The sequence below is a fragment of the Carcharhinus amblyrhynchos genome, chromosome 7 (assembly GCF_965287045.1).
Source record: "Carcharhinus amblyrhynchos chromosome 7, sCarAmb.v2.hapA, whole genome shotgun sequence".
Taxonomy (NCBI): Eukaryota; Metazoa; Chordata; class Chondrichthyes; order Carcharhiniformes; family Carcharhinidae; genus Carcharhinus; species Carcharhinus amblyrhynchos.
The window spans coordinates 125,232,314-125,249,640 of NC_137330.1; the positions used below are offsets into that span (position 1 = coordinate 125,232,314).

Here is a 17,327-nt window from a genome sequence, read left to right on the forward strand (position 1 = left end):
TCAAAGGGTGGTGAATCTCTGGAATTCTCTGCCCGTTGAAGTGGTGGAGGCTGCCTCGCTAAATATTTTTAAGAAGCGGGTTGATGGGTTCTTTTGAGTGAATTAGGAAGCATGGATTGGATTAGGGGATTACAGGGACTGGGAACGTCTGAAATGTGGAGTTTTTTCAAGGAGCAGCTACTGTGAGTCCTTGATAGGTATGTCCCTGTCAGGCATGGTGGATTTGGTAGATCTAGGGAACCGTGGTGCACTAAAAGAGTTGAGTCGATGGTTAAAAAGAAAAAGGAGGCTTATGTTCGGATGAGATTGGAGGGCTCAGATAGTGCCCTAGAAAGCTTTAGATTGGCTAGGAGGGAGTTGAAGAGTGAGTTGAGAAGGGCTAAAAGAGGACATGAGAAGACTTTGGCTGATAGGATTAAGGAGAATCCTAAGGCGTTCTATAGGTATGTCAAGAACAGAAGGTTGGTCAGGGCAAGATTAGGGCCAGTTACAGACAGCAGGGGGAAGTTGTGTGTGGAACCGGAGGAGATTGGAGAAGTATTGAACCAATATTTCTCTTCGGTGTTCACGCAGGGGGACATGAATATAGCTGAGGAGGACATTGGGTTGCAGGGGTGTAAAATAGACAGTATTACGGTTGATAAAGGGGATGTGCTGGAAATTCTTGAGGGGCTGAAAATAGATAAGTCCCCTGGTCCGGATGGGATCTACCCTCGGATTCTCTGGGAGGCTAGAGAGGTGATTGCAGAGCCTCTGGCTCAGATCTTCAGGTCGTCATTGGTCTCTGGTGTAGTCCCGGAGGATTGGAGGATAGCGAATGTTGTCCCATTGTTTAAGAAGGGGAACAGAGACTTTGCCGGGAATTATAGACCGGTGAGTCTTACTTCTGTTGTGGGCAAGGTTTTAGAAAAAATTATTAGGGATAGGATTTATAGTTATTTGGAGTGTAATGAATTGATTAGAAATAGTCAGCATGGTTTTGTAGCGGGTAGGTCGTGCCTTACTAACCTTATTGAGTTTTTTGAGAAGGTGACCAAAGAGGTGGATGGGGGCAAGGCAGTTGACGTGGTATACATGGATTTTAGTAAGGCGTTCGATAAGGTTCACCATGGTAGGCTTCTGCAGAAAATGCAGATGTATGGGATTGTGGGTAATCTAGGAAGTTGGATCAGGAATTGGCTATCAGATAGGAGACAGAGGGTGGTGGTGGATGGTAAATATTCATCATGGAGTACAGTTACGAGTGGTGTGCCTCAGGGATCTGTTTTGGGGCCACTGTTGTTTGTAATTTTTATTAATGATCTGGATGAGGGTATAGTTGGGTGGATTAGTAAATTTGCTGATGACACCAAAATTGGAGGTGTGGTAGATTGTGAGGAAGGGTGTCATAGTCTGCAGGGAGACTTAGATAGGTTGCAGAGCTGGGCCGAGAGGTGGCGGATGGAATTTAATGCAGAGAAGTGTGAGGTAATTCACTTTGGTAGGAGCAACAGATGTGTCGAGTATAGGGCTAACGGGAGGACTTTGAATAGTGTGGATGAACAGAGGGATCTAGGTGTGTGTGTACATAGATCCCTGAAAGTTGGGAATCAAGTAGATAAGGTTGTTAAGAAGGCGTACGGTGTCTTGGCGTTTATTGGTAGGGGGATTGAATTTAGGAGTCGCAGTGTAATGTTGCAACTGTACAATACTCTAGTGCGGCCGCACTTGGAGTACTGTGTGCAGTTCTGGTCCCCGCATTACAAGAAGGATGTGGAGGCGTTGGAGAGGGTGCAGAGGAGGTTTACTAGGATGTTGCCTGGTATGGTGGGGAGGTCCTATGAGGAGAGACTGAGGGATTTAGGGTTGTTTTCGTTGGAAAGAAGGCGGCTAAGAGGGGATCTTATTGAAACATATAAGATGATTAGAGGTTTAGATAGGGTGGATAGTGATAGCCTTTTTCCTCGGATGGAGAAAGCTAGCACGAGGGGGCATGGCTTTAAATTAAGGGGGGGTAGCTACAGGACGGATGTCAGGGGTAGGTTCTTTACCCAGCGGGTGGTGAGGGATTGGAATGCCCTGCCTGCTGCAGTTGTAAATGCGTCTAGTTTGGGGGCGTTTAAGAGATCTCTGGATAGGTTTATGGACGAAAAGGGATTGGTATAGGCTAGTGGGTCATTGTTTTTGTAACTGGTCGGCGCAACATCGTGGGCCGAAGGGCCTGTTCTGCGCTGTAATGTTCTATGTTCTATGATAAGAGAGGGGATTAAGGGTTATGGGGAGAGGGCGGGAAAGTGGAACTGAGCCACAACAGATCAGCCATGATCTTGTTGAATGGCGGGGCAGGCTCGAAGGGCTAGATGGCCTACTCCTGCTCCTATTTCTTATGTAAGTTTTTCACTCAGAGTGGTGGGTGCATGGAATCGGCTGCCTGTGGTGGCGATGGTGGAGGTGGATTCGATAGGGTCTTTTAAGAGACTTTTGGATGAGTACATGGGACTTAGTAAGATAGAGGGTTATAGGTAAGCCTAGAAGGTAGGGATATGTTCGGCGCAACTTGTGGGTCAAAGGGCCTGTTTGTGCTGTAGTTTTTCTATGTTCTATGTTCTAAGCCTGCACTTGTAGAGTATCGGGGTATAGGAGTAGAGTTAAGAGAGAAATCAGAAGGGCAAAAAGGGGACATGAGATTTTTTGGCAGATAAAACAAAGAAGAATCCAAAGAACTTCTACAAATACACAAAGGCCAAAACAGTAACTAGGGAGAGAGTAGTGCCTCTTAAGGATCAACAAGGATCCATAGGAGATGCTGAGATCCAAAATGAATATTTCTCATCAGTATTCACAGTTGGGAAACGCATGAATGTCAGAAAACTTGAGGAAATAAATAGTGATGACTTGAGTAGTGTACATATAACGGAGAAGGAGGTGCTGGAAGTCTTAAAGCGCATCAAGGTAGATAAATCCCCAGGACCTGATGAAGTGTATCCCAGAACATTGTGGGAGGCTAGGGAGAGAAAATTGTGGGTCCCCTAGCAGAGATAGTTGTAACATCAATAGCCACAGATGAGGTGCCTGAAGACAGGAGGGTGGCAAACGTTATGCCTTTGTTTAAAAAGGGCTACACGGAAAAGCCTGGGAACTACAGGCCAGTGAGCCTCACATCTGTGGTGCGTAAATTGTTGGAAGGTATTTTGAGAGACAGGATCTACAGGCATTTAGAGGCACAAGGACTGATTAGGGACCGTCAGCCTAGCTTTGCGAGTGGAAAATTGTGACTCACAAATTTGATTGAGTTTTTTGAAGAGGTGACCAAGAAGGCAGATGAGGACAGCACAGTTGATGTAGGCGACATGGACTTTAGCAGGATCTTTGACAAGATACCGCATAGTAGATTGTTGGTGAGGTTAAATCTCATGGGATCCAGGATGAGGTAGCTAAATGGATACAAAAGTTGGCTTGATGACAGAATAAGAAGTCTGACAACACCAGGCTTGTACTCGTTAGAGTTTAGAAGAATGAGGGGAGATCTCATTGAGACGTATAAGATGATGAATGGGATGGATAGGATAGAGGTGGAGAGACTCTTCCCGCTCAGAAAGGACAGTAGGACTAGGGGGCACAGCCTCAAGATAAAGGGGGGGGGGGGGGGCGGTTTAGAACGGAGTTGAGGAAGAACTTCTTCACTCAAAGGGTGGTGAATCTCTGGAATTCTCTGCCCGTTGAAGTGGTGGAGGCTACCTCGCTAAATATTTTTAAGGCGCGGGTTGATGGGTTTTTGATAAGAGAGGGGATTAAGGGTTATGGGGAGAGGGCGGGAATGTGGAACTGAGCCACGACAGATCAGCCATGATCTTATTGAATGGTGGGGCAGGCTTGAAGGACCAGATGGCCTACTCCTGCTCCTATTTCTTATGTTCTTAAACTCACAAGCTTTCGGGGTTTCTCCCTTCGTAAGGTGAATGGTATTCACTATTACTATCAAATAAGTCGGTTGGACTTAAACCTGGTGTTGTCAGGCTTCTTACTGTGTTTACCCCAGTCCAATGCTGGCATCTCCACTTGATCACAGAAGCCAGAGGGTGGTTGCAGAGGGCCGTCTTTCAAACTGGAGGCCTGTGACCAGCAGACCTCAGGGGTCAGTGCTGGGTCCACTATTATTTGTCATAGAACCACAGAAACAGGCCTTTTGGCTCTTTTTGGCTGTGTGCCGAACCATTTTTCTGCCTAGTCCCACTGACCTGCGCCTGGACCATATCCCACCACATCCCTCTCATCCATATACCTGTCCAAGATTTTCTTAAATATTAAAAGTGAGCCCGCATTTACCATTACATCAGGCAGCTCATTCCACACTCCCACCACTTTCTGTGTGAAGAACCCCCCCCCCGCAACAATGTTCCCTTTAAACTTTTCCCCCTTCACCCTTGTCCTTTAGTTTTTTTCTCCCCTAGCCTCAGTGGAGAAAGCCTGCTTGCATTCACTCTGTCTATACCCATCATAATTTTATACACCTTTCAAATCTCCCCTCATTCTTCTACGCTCCAGGGAATGAAGTCCGATTTAACCCTTCTCTGTAACTCAGTTTCTCAAGTCCTGGCAACATCCTTGTAAACCTTCTCTGTACTCTTTCAACCTTATTAAAATCCTTCCTGTAATTAGATGACCAAAACTGCACACAATACTCTAAATTCGGCCTCACCAATGGCTGATACAACCTCACCATAATATTACAACTCTTATATTCAATACTTTGATTTATAAAGGCCAATGTTCCAAAAGCACTCTTTACAACCCTATCTACCAGTGACGCCACTTTTACGGAATTATGTATCTGTATTCCCAAATCTCTCTGTTCTACTACACTTTTCAGTGTCCTACCATTTACCATGTGTGTTCTACCTTGGTTTGACCTTCCAAAGTGCAATACCTCACACTTGTCTGCATTAAACTTCATCTGCCATTTTCAGCCCATTTTTCTAGTTGGTCCAAATCCCTCTGCAAGCTTTGAAAACCTTCCTCACTGTCCACTGCAGGTGCAGCAGGTGATCAGGAAGGCAAATGGGATGCTGGCCTTTATAGCGAGGGGGATAGAATATAAAAGCAGGGAGGTCTTGCTGCAACTGTACAGGGTACTGGTGAGGCTGCAGCTGGAGTACTGTGTGCAGTTTTGGTCGCCGCACTTGCGGAAGGATATTTTGGCCTTGGAAGGAGTGCAGAGGAGGTTCACTAGGCTGATACCGGAGATGAGGCGGTTGAACAATGAAGAGAGGCTGAATAGTCTGGGTTTGTGCTTGTTGGAGTTTAGAAGGATGAGAGGGGATCTTACAGAGACATATAAGATAAAGAAAGGGATGGATAAGGTAGAGGTAGAGAGATTCTTCCCACTTAGCAAGAATAGCAGGACTAGAGGGCACAGCCTCAAGATAAGGCGGGGGCAGTTAGATCGGAGTTGAGGAGGAACTTCTTCACGCAAAGGGTGGTGAATCTCTGGAATTCGCTGCCCGTTGAAGTGGTGGAGGCTACCTCGCCAAATATATTTAAGACACGGGTAGATAGGTTTTTGGTAGGCAAGGGAATTAAGGGTTAAGGGGAGAAAGCGGGAAAGTGGAACTGAGCCACTTCAGATCAGCCATGGTCTTATTGAATGGTGGGGCAAGCTCGAAGGGCTAGATGGCCTACTCCTGCTCCTATTTCTTATGTTCTCATGTTCACTGCATCTCCAATTTTTGTATCATCAGCAAATTTGCTGATCCAATTTACCACATTATCATCCAGATCATAGATATGGATGACAAACAACAATGGATCCAGCACTGATCGCTGTGGCACACATCTCCATCAAGGACGGTCACCTTAGCACCTCACTGCACCGCAAGCCCACAGACAATCTCACAATGCTCCACTTCTCCAGCTTCCACCCTAAAAGACTTTTTACTGTGTTCCCCCCAGTCCAACGCCGACATATCCACAGCACACCACTAGTCACAGGCCTCCACTCAGAGAAGCAACCCTCCACTACCACTTGCTGGCTTCTTCCCGCTGAGCCAATGTCTAATCCGATTTACTACCTCTCCATGTATACCTAGCGACTGAACCTTCCTAACTAACCTCCCATGTGGGACCTTGTCAAAGGCGTTACTGAAGTCCATGTAGACAACATCCATGCCTTTCCCTTCATCCACGTTCCTGGTAACCTCCTCGAAATAATAGATTGGTTAAATACGATCTACCACGCATAAAGCCATGTTGACTCTCCCTAATAAGACCCTGACCATCTAAGTATTTGTAGATCCTATCTCTTAGTACTTCTTCCAATAATTTACCTACTGCTGACGTCAAGTTTACCAGGCTATAATTTCCTGGATTACTTTTTGAGCCTTTTTTAAACAATGGAACAACATGAGCTACCTTCAATCATCTGGCACCTCACCCATGGTTAACAACATTTTAAATATATCAGCCAGGGTCCCTGCAATTTCAACACTAGTCTCCTTCAAGGTCCAAGGGAATACCCTGTCCAGTCCTGGGGATTTATCTACTCTGATTTGCCTCAAGACAGCAAGCACCTCCTCCCCTTTAATCTGTATAGGTTCCATGGCCTCCCTACTTGTTTGCCTTATTTCCGTAGACTCCATGCCAGTTTCCTTAGTAAATACGGATGCAAAAAACCCATTTAATATCTCCCCCATTTCTTTTGGTTCCATACAAAGCTGACCACTCTGATCTTCAACAGGACCAATTTTACCCCTTATTATCCTTTTGCTCTTAATATATCTGTGAAACTCTTAGGGTTATCCTTCACTTTGACTGCCAAAGCAACCTCATGTCTTCATTTAGCCCCCCTGAATTCTTTCTTAAGTAGTTTCTTGCACTTTTTATACTCCTCAAGCATCTTATTTGTTCCCTGTTGCCTATACATGTCATACATCTCTCTCTTCTTCTTTCTCAGATGTGCAATATCCCTTGAGAACCAAGGTTCCTTATTTTTGTTTACTTTGCCTTTAATCCTGACAGGAACATACAAACTCTGCACTCTCAAAATTTCTCCTTTGAAGGCCTCCCACTTACCAATCACATCCTTACCACAGAACAGCCTGTCCCAATCCACACTTTTTAGATCGTTTCTCATTTCTTCAAATTTGGCCTTTTTCCAGTTCAGAACCTCAGCCCGAGGACCAGGTCTATCTTTATCCATGATCAAGTTGAAACTATTGGCGTTATGATCACTGGAACCAAAGTGTTCCCCTACATATACATCTGTCACTTGCCCTAACTCATTTCCTAATAGGAGATCTAATATTGCATCCTTTCTAGTTGGTACCTCTATATATTGATACAGAAAATTTTCCTGAACACATTTTACAAACTCCAACCCATCTAGACCTTTAACAGTACGGGAGTCCCAATCTATATGTGGAAAATTAAAATCCCCTACTATCACAACTTTATGTTTCCGCCAGTTGTCTGCTACCTCTCTGCAGATTTGCTCCTCTAATTCTCGCTGACTATTGGGTGGTCTATCATACAACCCCATTAATGTGGTCATACCTTTCCTGTTTCTCAGTTCCACCCATATAGCCTCGGTAGACAAGCCCTCTAATCCGTCCTGCCTGAGCACTGCTGCAACATTTTGTCTGACTAGCAATGCCACCCCCCCACCCTTCATCCCACTGCCTCTATCATGTCTGAAACATTGGAACCCTGGAACATTGAGATGCCAGTCCTGCCCCTCCTGTGGCCAAGTTTCACTACTGGCTATAATATCATAATTCCATGTGTCAGTCCACACCCTCAACTCGTCTACCTTCCTCACAATACTCCTGGCATTGAAATAGACACATCTCAGAAGATTACCACCACCACACACAACCCTTCTATTTGTGATTTTGTATGAACTATCTTTTATTTTCCCCCCCGCTTCACTATCTGGTCTGGCACTTTGGTTTTCACCCGCCTGCAAATCTAGTTTAAACCCTCCCCAATAACACTAGCAAACCTCCCTGCAAGTATATTGGTCTCCTTGTAGTTCAGAAGAGGTCCCAATGATCTAGAAATCTGAAACCCTGCCCCCTACACCAGTTCCTCAGCCATGTGTTCATTTGCCTTAGCATCCTACTCTTACCCTCACTGGCACGTAGCACAGGTAGCAATCCTGAGATTACTACCCTCGGGGTCCTGCTTTTTAATTTCCTACCAAGTTCTCTATACTCACTCTTCAGGATCTCCACACTCTTCCTTCCTATGTCATTGGTACCGATGTGTACCATGACTTCTGGCTGATCATCCTCCCACTTCAGAATGCTGTGCATGCTATCAGAGACATTCCTGACCCTGGCACCCAGGAGACAACAAACGATCCAAGAGTCTCTATCACAACCACAGAACCTCCTGTCTGTACCTCTGATTATCTTTCCCCTATCACGACTGCTCTCCTCTTCTTCCCCCCTCCCTTCTGTGCTGCAGAACCAGACTCAATGCCAGAGTTCCAGCTGCCGCAGCTTGTCCAAGGTAAGGCGTCCTCCAGAACAGTATCCAAAGTAGTATACCTATTGTGGAGGGGAATGGCCACAGGGGAACCCTGCTCTGCCTGCCCTTTCCCCTTCCCTCGCCTGACAGTAACCCAATTTCCTATGCTCTGTGCCTTTGGCGTAACTGCCTCCCTGAAGCTACTATCTATAAACTTCTCATTCTTCTGAATGATCCAGAGGTCATCCAGCTCCTGATCCAGTTCCCTAACGCGGTTTGTTATGAGCTGCAGCTGGATGCACCTCCTGCAGATGTCATTGTCAGGGACACTGGAGATCTCCCTGACTTCCTACATCCTGCAAGAGGTGCATTCCAACATCCTGCCTGGCATTCTTTCTACTCTGAAGAATCAAAAACATACCGGAACCTATCCTCGCCTCTGCCTGTTCACACTGAAGCCATTCCACTCTACTCCCTCTCACTCCACTGCCCGCTTATAGAGTGGCCTGCTTTTTAAAATTTCCGCACGCTACTGGCTGACGTCATGTGCCTGCGCTGTCTCGCGTTCCACTCGCTGCCTCCCTTGCTCCTATTCCTCTCTTTTTTAAAAATTTACCTGCTCTCACCTGAGTCTTTTTTCAAGTTAAAGGAGGGCAGAGGGTTGGAGACTCTACACGTGTAGTGTCTTGGGATTCCTCCCTGTTCAAATTTATTGTGCAGAAACCTTCCCAGGCCACCCTCCCAGTCTACTTCCAGTTTACTGATTTAACTGAAAAAAAACTCTGATAAAAAGGTAGAAGAAAACTCAATCTCTTATACACAGCACTCCTGACATGAATCGGTTCTTCTCTGCTTTGCTCCAGTTGAACAATTAATATAATGATATATTAATGATAATTAATGATATATTAATGATTTGGATGAGAATATAGGATGCATGGTTTGCAGATGACACCAAGATTGGTGGCATAGTGGACAGTGAAGAAGGTTAGTTCGGATTGCAATGGAATCTTGGGGCCAGTGGGTTGGCAAATGGCAGATGGAGTTTCATTTAGCTAAATGCCAGGGTATGCATTTTGGTAGATTGAACCGGGGCAGAACTCCCCCACAAACAACTCACACCATTGAAACACTGTTGTATTTTGTTTGCAACAGAATACAATGCAGAATAAGGGATTCTCTACGTTTTAGTTCCGAAGCTGTTTTTTGCCATTTTGAGTGCTGTTGGATCTGGTTTTCAGCAGCGTTTGGATACAGTGCAAATGGCAGACCAATAATCAAATTGACTGTAATCCTGTGCAGAAAAGTTGTTCAGCTCAGCCAGTGCAGAAAGGAATTAGAGCATTAACAAGATAACTGGAGTGCTCCTCAGAATGGATATAGAGGGTATGGGCCAAATGTGGGCAATTGGAACTAATTTAGGCGTTTAAAAAAAGGGCTGCATGGACAAGTTGGGCCAAAGGGCCTGTTTCCTTGCTGTAAACTTCTATGGCTCTGACTCTAAAATTAAAAATGTTTTTTTGTGAAAGACCAATTGTTAGTCATGTATACTGAACAGACAAGATTCTGGTCAAGAATTATTGTCAAAAAAAAGATCGTGAGGATTTATGATGCTCCAGCTTGATCACTAGACAGAAATTGGAAAAGTCTGTTTTGGATTGATCACCTTTCCTTCTGCATTGATTTACTTAGAATTTTGTCCGGTTTGGAAAGGAATTAGTGAATTGCTCACAATATCAGGAGTGACCTGATTCTATAACCTTGAGGGAGGCTAGTAGTGAACTTGCAGGGGCCTGGCAGACATATTTAAAATGTCAGTATTCACGGAGGAGGTACCGGATGATTGGAGGGTGGCTCATGTTGTTCCGTTGTTTAGAAAAGGTTCCAAAAGAAATCCGGGAAATTATAGGCCAGTAAGTTTGACGTCGGTGGTGAGCAAGTTATTGGAAGGTGTGATAAGTGTTAGGATCTACAAATATTTGGATAGACAGGGACTTATTAAAGAGACTCAACATGGCTGTGTGTGCGGTAGGTCATGTTTGACCAATCCATTAGAGTTTTTTGAGGAGGTTACCAAGAAAGTGGATAAAGGGAAGGCGGTGGATGTTGTCTACCTGGATTTTAGCAAGGCCTTTGATAAGGTCCCTCATGAGAGGTTAGTTAGGAAGGTTCAGTCGCTAGGTATACATGGGAAGGTAGTAAATTGGATTAGACACTGGCTCAATGGAAGAAGCCAGAGAGTGGTTGTGGAGGATTGCTTCTCTGAGTGGAGGCCTGTGACTAGTGGTGTGCCGTTGGGATCGGCGTTGGGTCCATTGTGGGTCATTGTTTTGTAACTGGTCGGCGCAACATTGTGGGCCGAAGGGCCTGTTCTGCGCTGTAATGTTCTATGTTCTATTGTTGTTTGTCATCTATATCAATGATTTGGATGATAATGTGGTAAATTGGATCAGCAAATTTGCTGATGATACAAAGATTGGAGGTGTAGTGGACAGTGAGGAAGGTTTTCAAAGCTTGCAGAGGGATTTGGACCAACTAGAAAAATGGTCTGAAAAATGGCAAATGGAATTTAACACAGACAAATGTGAGGTATTGCACTTTGGAAGGACAAACCAAAGTAGAATGTACAGGGTAAATGGTAGGACTCTGAAGAGTGCAGTTGAACAGAGGGATCTGGGAATACAGGTGCAGAATTCTGTAAAAGTGGCATCACAGGTGGATAGGGTCGTAAAGAGTGCTTTTGGTATACTGCCCTTTATAAATCGGAGTATCGAGTATAAAAGTTGGAGTGTTATGGTAAGGTTATATAAGGCTTTGGTGAGGCTGAATTTAGAGTATTGTGTACAGTTTTGGTCACCTAGTTACAGGAAGGAAGTAAATAAGGTTGAAAGTGTGCAGAGAAGGTTCACGAGAATGTTGCCAGCGTTTGAGAAGCTGAGTTACAAAGAGAGATTGAATAGGTTAGGACTTTATTCCCTGGAGTGTAGAAGAATGAGGGGAGATTTGTATAAGATTTTGATGGGTATAGATAGAGTGAATGCAAGCAGGCTTTTTCTACAGAGGCTAGGGGAGAAAAAAACCAGAGGGCATGGGTTAAGATGAAAGGAAAAATGTTTAAAGGGAATATTAGGGGGAGCTTCTTCACGCAGAGAGTGGTGGGAGTGTGGAATAAGCTGCTGGATAAAGTGGTGAATGCGGGGTCACTTTTAACATTTAAGAAAAACTTGGACGGATTCTTGGATGAGAGGGGTGCGGAGGGATATGGTCCAAGTGCAGGTCAGTGGGACTAGGCAAAAAATGGTTTGGCACAGACAAGAATGGCCAAAAGGCCTGTTTCTGAGCTGTAATTTTCTATGACTCTATGGTTCATGGTTCTATGGTTTTATGGAGTGCATTCCGTACATTCGATTAGGACGGCATACTTGTACAACTCCTCCATATAAATTCAGTCCTAAGTAATTTAGATTCTAACTAAACAGAAAGTAAGCATTATTATCTTAAATAAACTTCTTTTAACTTATCTTGTGGAATAAAAGTCTTGATAGAGTGAAAACAAAACACTGGTGAATCAGTTTGATTGTAATTAGGCTTAAATATTTCGACATTTTAATATAACCATCCAAGCTGGTACAGGCAATCACCCCAGCACCTCCACTCACCTGAACATCTATGCCTATATAAAAAGAAAGGATCCAATAGAAAAAGGTGTGAAGGCTTTAGAAAAGGTGCAAAAAGATTGATGGAAATGGTTCCAGGAAGGAAGAATTTCAGTTTTGAGGCTAATTGGAGAACACTGATCTCCAAGAGAATGTTGCAAGGGGATTTATCTGAGTGTTCAAATTGTGAAGGATCAAAAAAAACTATCCTCTTTGGCAAAGGTCCAGAATGAGAGGACATAGGTTCAAGGTGATAATGGCAAAACAAGCAATGGCCATTCTGAAGAAAAGTTTTTCTTAATAATGCAGTAAGTAGTTAGGATCTAGAAAGCACGGCTTTGTCAAGGGCAGATCGTGCCTTACGAGCGTGGTTGAATCTTTTGAAGATGTGAATAAACACATTGATGAAGGACAAGCAGTAGATGTAGTTTATATGGACTTCAGCAAGGTGCAGCAGGTGGTCAGGAAGGCGAATGGGATGCTGGCCTTCATCGCGAGGGGGATTGAATATAAAAGTAGGGAGGTCTTGCTGCGGCTGTATAGGGCATTGGTGAGGCCGCAGCTGGAGTACTGTGTGCAGTTTTGGGCGCCGTACTTACGCAAGGATATTTTGGCCTTGGAGGGAGTGCAGAGGAGGTTTACTAGGATGATGCCGGAGTTGAGGGGGTTGAGCTATGAGGAGAGGCTGAATAAATTAGGCTTGTACTCGTTAGAGTTTAGAAGAATGAGGGGAGATCTCATTGAGACGTATAAGATGATGAATGGGATGGATAGGATAGAGGTGGAAAGACTCTTCCCGCTCAGAAAGAATAGTAGGACTAGGGGGCACAGCCTCAAGATAAAGCGGGGGCGGTTTAGAACGGAGTTGAGGAAGAACTTCTTCACTCAAAGGAATTCTCTGCCCGTTGAAGTGGTGGAGGCTACCTCGCTAAATATTTTTAAAACGCGGGTTGATGGGTTTATGATAAGAGAGGGGATTAAGGGTTATGGGGAGAGGGCGGGAATGTGGAATTGAGCCATGACAGATCAGCCATGATCTTATTGAATGGTGGGGCAGGCTCGAAGGGCTAGTTGGCCTACTCCTGCTCCTATTTCTTATGTTCTTAAGGCGTTCAATAAAGTCCCCCATGCAAGGCTTATTGAGAGAGTGAGGGGGCATGGGATCCACGGGGACCTTGCTTTGTGGATCCAGAACTGGCTTGCCCACAGAATACAAAGGTTGTAGATGGGTTTTTTTCTGCATGGAAGTTGGTCACCAGTGGAGTGTCCCAGGGATCTGTTCTGGGACCCCTGCTCTTTGTGATTTTTATAAATGACCTGAATGAGGAAGTGGAGGGATGAGTTGGTAAGTTTGCCGATGACACAAAGGTTGGAGGTGTTGTGGATAGTTTGGAGGGATGTCAGAAGTTGCAACGAGACATAGATAGGATGCAAGACTGGGCGGAGAAGTGGCAGATGGACTTCAACCCAGATAAGTGTGTGGTGATTCATTTTGGTAGGTCAAATAGGATGACGGAATATAATATTAAGGGTAAGACTCTTGGCAGTGTGGAAGATCAGAAGGATCTTGGGGTCCGGGTTCATAGGATGCTCAAATCAGCTTCGCAGTTGGAGGATGTGGTTGAGAAGGCGTATGGTGTACTGGCCTTCATCAATCGAGGAATTTAGTTTAGGAGTCGGGAGATAATGCTGAGCTTTATAAGACCCTGGTGAGATCCCACTTGGAGAACTGTGCTCAGTTCTGGTCGCCTCATTACAGGAAGGATGTGGGAGCCATTGAAAGGGTGCAGAAGAGATTTACAAGGAAGTTGCCTGGATTAGGTGCCATGCCTTATGAGGATAGGTTGAGAGACCTCGGTCTTTTCTCCTTATAGAGACGAAGGATGAGAGGTAGCCTGATAGAGGCGTATAAGATATTGAGAGGTATTGATCGAATGGATTCTCAGAGGCTTTTTCCCAAAGCTGAAATGGCCGCAACAAGAGGACACAGGTTTAGGGTACTGGGGAGTAGGTACAGAGGAGATGTCGGGCGTGAGTTTTTCACTCAGAGGTGGTGGGTGAATGAATCGACTGCCAGCAGTGGTGGTGGAGACGGATTCAATAGTGTCTATTAAGAGACTTTTGGATAAGTACATGGAACTTAGTAAAATAGTGGGTTATAGATATGCTTAGTAGGTAGGGACATGTTCGTCACAACTTGTGGGTCAAAGGGCTGTTTGTGCTCCAGTTCTTCTATGTTCTACGCAAGGATGATACAAACACTTAAAATGTGGCTTTCAAAGGAGAATTATCTGAAGAGAAAAAAATCGCAGTGTTTTGGGGAAATGGCGGGGCGGGAGTGATTTGGAATTGCAGAACGCTCTTGCAAATACACGGCATGGACCGAGTAGTCTTTTTCTCTGCTGATTTTATGGTTCTGTGGGCCAATCAGCTAACTGCAAACGGTCGACAGTGGGCGAATCGGGCAAAGGATACACACCGTCACTCAATGAATACAAACAAGCTTTACCCACATTCCAGCTCTATTCCTCCCCTTCCAGAATTCGAGCCTGTAACCCCAATACTTACAAGAGGGAGTGGATGGACCTGTTGGATGCCAGTGCCTCCGCCAGTTGTTTAACTCGGTTGATGTTACTGACTACTCCGAGGTTGAGGTTGAGCTGTGCCAGGGACTGACAGTCCGCTACATGCCGGCTGATGCGGTGGAAATCGCGGTCTGAGATGTGACAGCCCCTCAGAGACAGCAACCGCACCGAGTTCGCCCTCAGCGAGTCACAAATGTCTTTTACCTCTGCCGAGGAGAGTGTCTCTCCGGAGATCTGGATGGAGCCGGACAGCATCGCCCTCCTCGCAGAAGCCGGTGTCCCGGCCCGCCGCAATCAGCTGCCCGTTACTATGGACACCGCGTCTCCAGCTGGCAAATTCATCCTGCGCCCCTTCCTCACAAACAAACTCACACCATTGAAACACTTCTGTATTTTGTTTGCAATCGAGGTCAAATACAACGCAGAATAAGGGATTCTCTACGTTTTAGTTCCAAAGCTGTCTTTTGCCGTTTTGAGCGCTGTTGGATCTGGTTTTCAGCAGCGTTTGGATACAATGCAAATGGCAGAGCAATCGTCACAGTGACTGTAATCCTGCGCAGAAAAGTCGATCAGCTGAGCCAGTGCGGAAAGGAATTAGAGCGTTAAGAAGATAACTGGAGAGCTCCTCATTTATTTATGAAGCTTTTCATCGCTGAAGCATTTCAAGACTATTTTCCTATGATAGACCATGTTATTAATAAAACTATAAAATAAAAGTTGTCTTTAAGTTTACTATGTGACTATTTTATTTATTACTGTAAATATATATTTAATTTTTCAAGATATAAAATAACCAACCAAACGTAGAAAATAGAAGAGTAGGCCATATGCCCCATTGAGCCATCACATCAATGTGATCTTGGCTGAATAAAAGCAAATTACTGTGGACGCTGGAATTTGAAACCAAAAGAGAAAATACTGGAAAATAAGAACATAAGAACATAAGAAATAGGAGCAGGAGTAGGCCATCTAGCCCTTTGAGCCTGCCCCGCCATTCAATAAGATCATGGCTGATCTGTCGCTGCTCAGTTCCACTTTCCCGCCCTCTCCCCATAACCCTTAATCCCCTCTCTTATCAAAAACCCATCAACCCGCGTCTTAAAAATATTTAGCGAGGCAGCCTCCACCACTTCAACGGGCAGAGAATTCCAGAGATTCACCACCCTTTGAGTGAAGAAGTTCCTCCTCAACTCCGTTCTAAACCGCCCCCCTTTTATCTTGAGGCTGTGCCCCCTAGTCCTACTGTCTTTTTTGAGCGGGAAGAGTCTCTCCACCTCTATCCTATCCATCCCATTCATCATCTTATACATCTCAATGAGATCTCCCCTCATTCTTCTAAACTCTAACGAGTACAAGCCCAGTTTATTCAGCCTCTCCTCATAGCTCAACCCCCTCAACTCCGGTATCAGCCTAGTAAACCTCCTCTGCACTCCCTCCAAGGCCAAAATATCTTTGCGCAGGTGCGGCGCCCAAAACTGCACACAGTACTCCAGCTGCGGCCTCACCAATGCCCTATACAGCTGCAGCAAGACCTCCCTACTTTTATATTCAATCCCCCTCGCTATGAAGGCCAGCATCCCATTCGCCTTCCTGACCACCTGCAAGCTGGGTTTTTGCGACTCATGCACAAGGACCCCGAGGTCCCTCTGCACCGTCGCCTGCTGCAGTTTTTCGCCCCGTAAGTAATAGTCCTTCCTACCATTCTTCCTACCAAAGTGGACCACCTCACACTTGCCAACATTAAATTCCATTTGCCATTTCCTGGCCCATTCGCCCAGCCTATCTAGATCCTTCTGCAGACTCTCCACACCCTCCGCACAATTTGCCGTTCCACCAATTTTGGTGTCATCAGCAAATTTCGACACCCTACACTTGGTTCCCTCCTCCAGATCATCTATATAAATGGTAAAAAGCTGAGGCCCCAGCACCGACCCCTGGGGCACTCCACTAGTCACCATCCGCCAATCCAAATAGCACCCGTTGACCCCCACTCTCTGCCTCCTATTTGACAACCAATCCTCTATCCACGCTAACACCCTACCCCCAACTCCATGTCCCTCGACCTTCTGCAATAACCTCTTGTGAGGTACTTCGTCAAACGCCTTCTGAAAATCTAGAAAGACCACATCCGCTGGCTCTCCTCTATCCACCGCCCTAGACACATCCTCATAGAACTCCAGTAAATTTGTCAGACATGACTTCCCTTTAATGAAACCGTGCTGCGTCTGCTCTATCAAGCAATTCCCTTCAAGATGCCTCGCAATTTCCTCCTTAATGACAGATTCTAACATTTTACCTACCACAGACGTTAAACTGACCGGCCTATAATTTCCCGCCTTTTGCCTGGCACCCTTCTTAAACAACAGCGTAACATTAGCCATTTTCCAATCATCCAGCACTTCCCCGGAATCCAGCGACGTCTGGAAAATAACCACCAAGGCATCCACTATCACCTCCGCCATTTCTTTCAGAACCCTCGGATGCATTCCATCCGGTCCTGGAGACTTGTCCACAATCAGCCCCTCCAGTCTGTCGAGCACCGCCTCTCTAGTAACAGTAATGTCATTAAGACCCTCCAGTCCTACCACCTTTCCATCGCTAACACCCGGCAAATTATTCACGTCCTCCTCCGTGAAGACAG

The 17,327-nt window shown here is 45.4% G+C and overlaps 1 protein-coding gene across 2 annotated transcripts in view; it reads right to left on the bottom strand.

Moving 5' to 3' along the window:
- Positions 1-15,317, bottom strand: part of lrrc73 (leucine rich repeat containing 73) — a 146,945-nt gene extending 131,628 nt beyond the window's left edge. Inside the window, exon 1 of one of the 2 annotated variants that reach the window (XM_080193098.1) lies at positions 14,670-15,317. In XM_080193098.1, coding sequence (XP_080049224.1) covers positions 14,670-14,941 — 272 coding nt within the window. In that variant the 5' untranslated portion in view covers positions 14,942-15,317. The remainder of the gene's footprint in view (positions 1-14,669) is intronic. The other variant, XM_080193097.1, reaches the window with a different exon arrangement.
- Between the last annotated feature and the right edge of the window lie 2,010 nt (positions 15,318-17,327).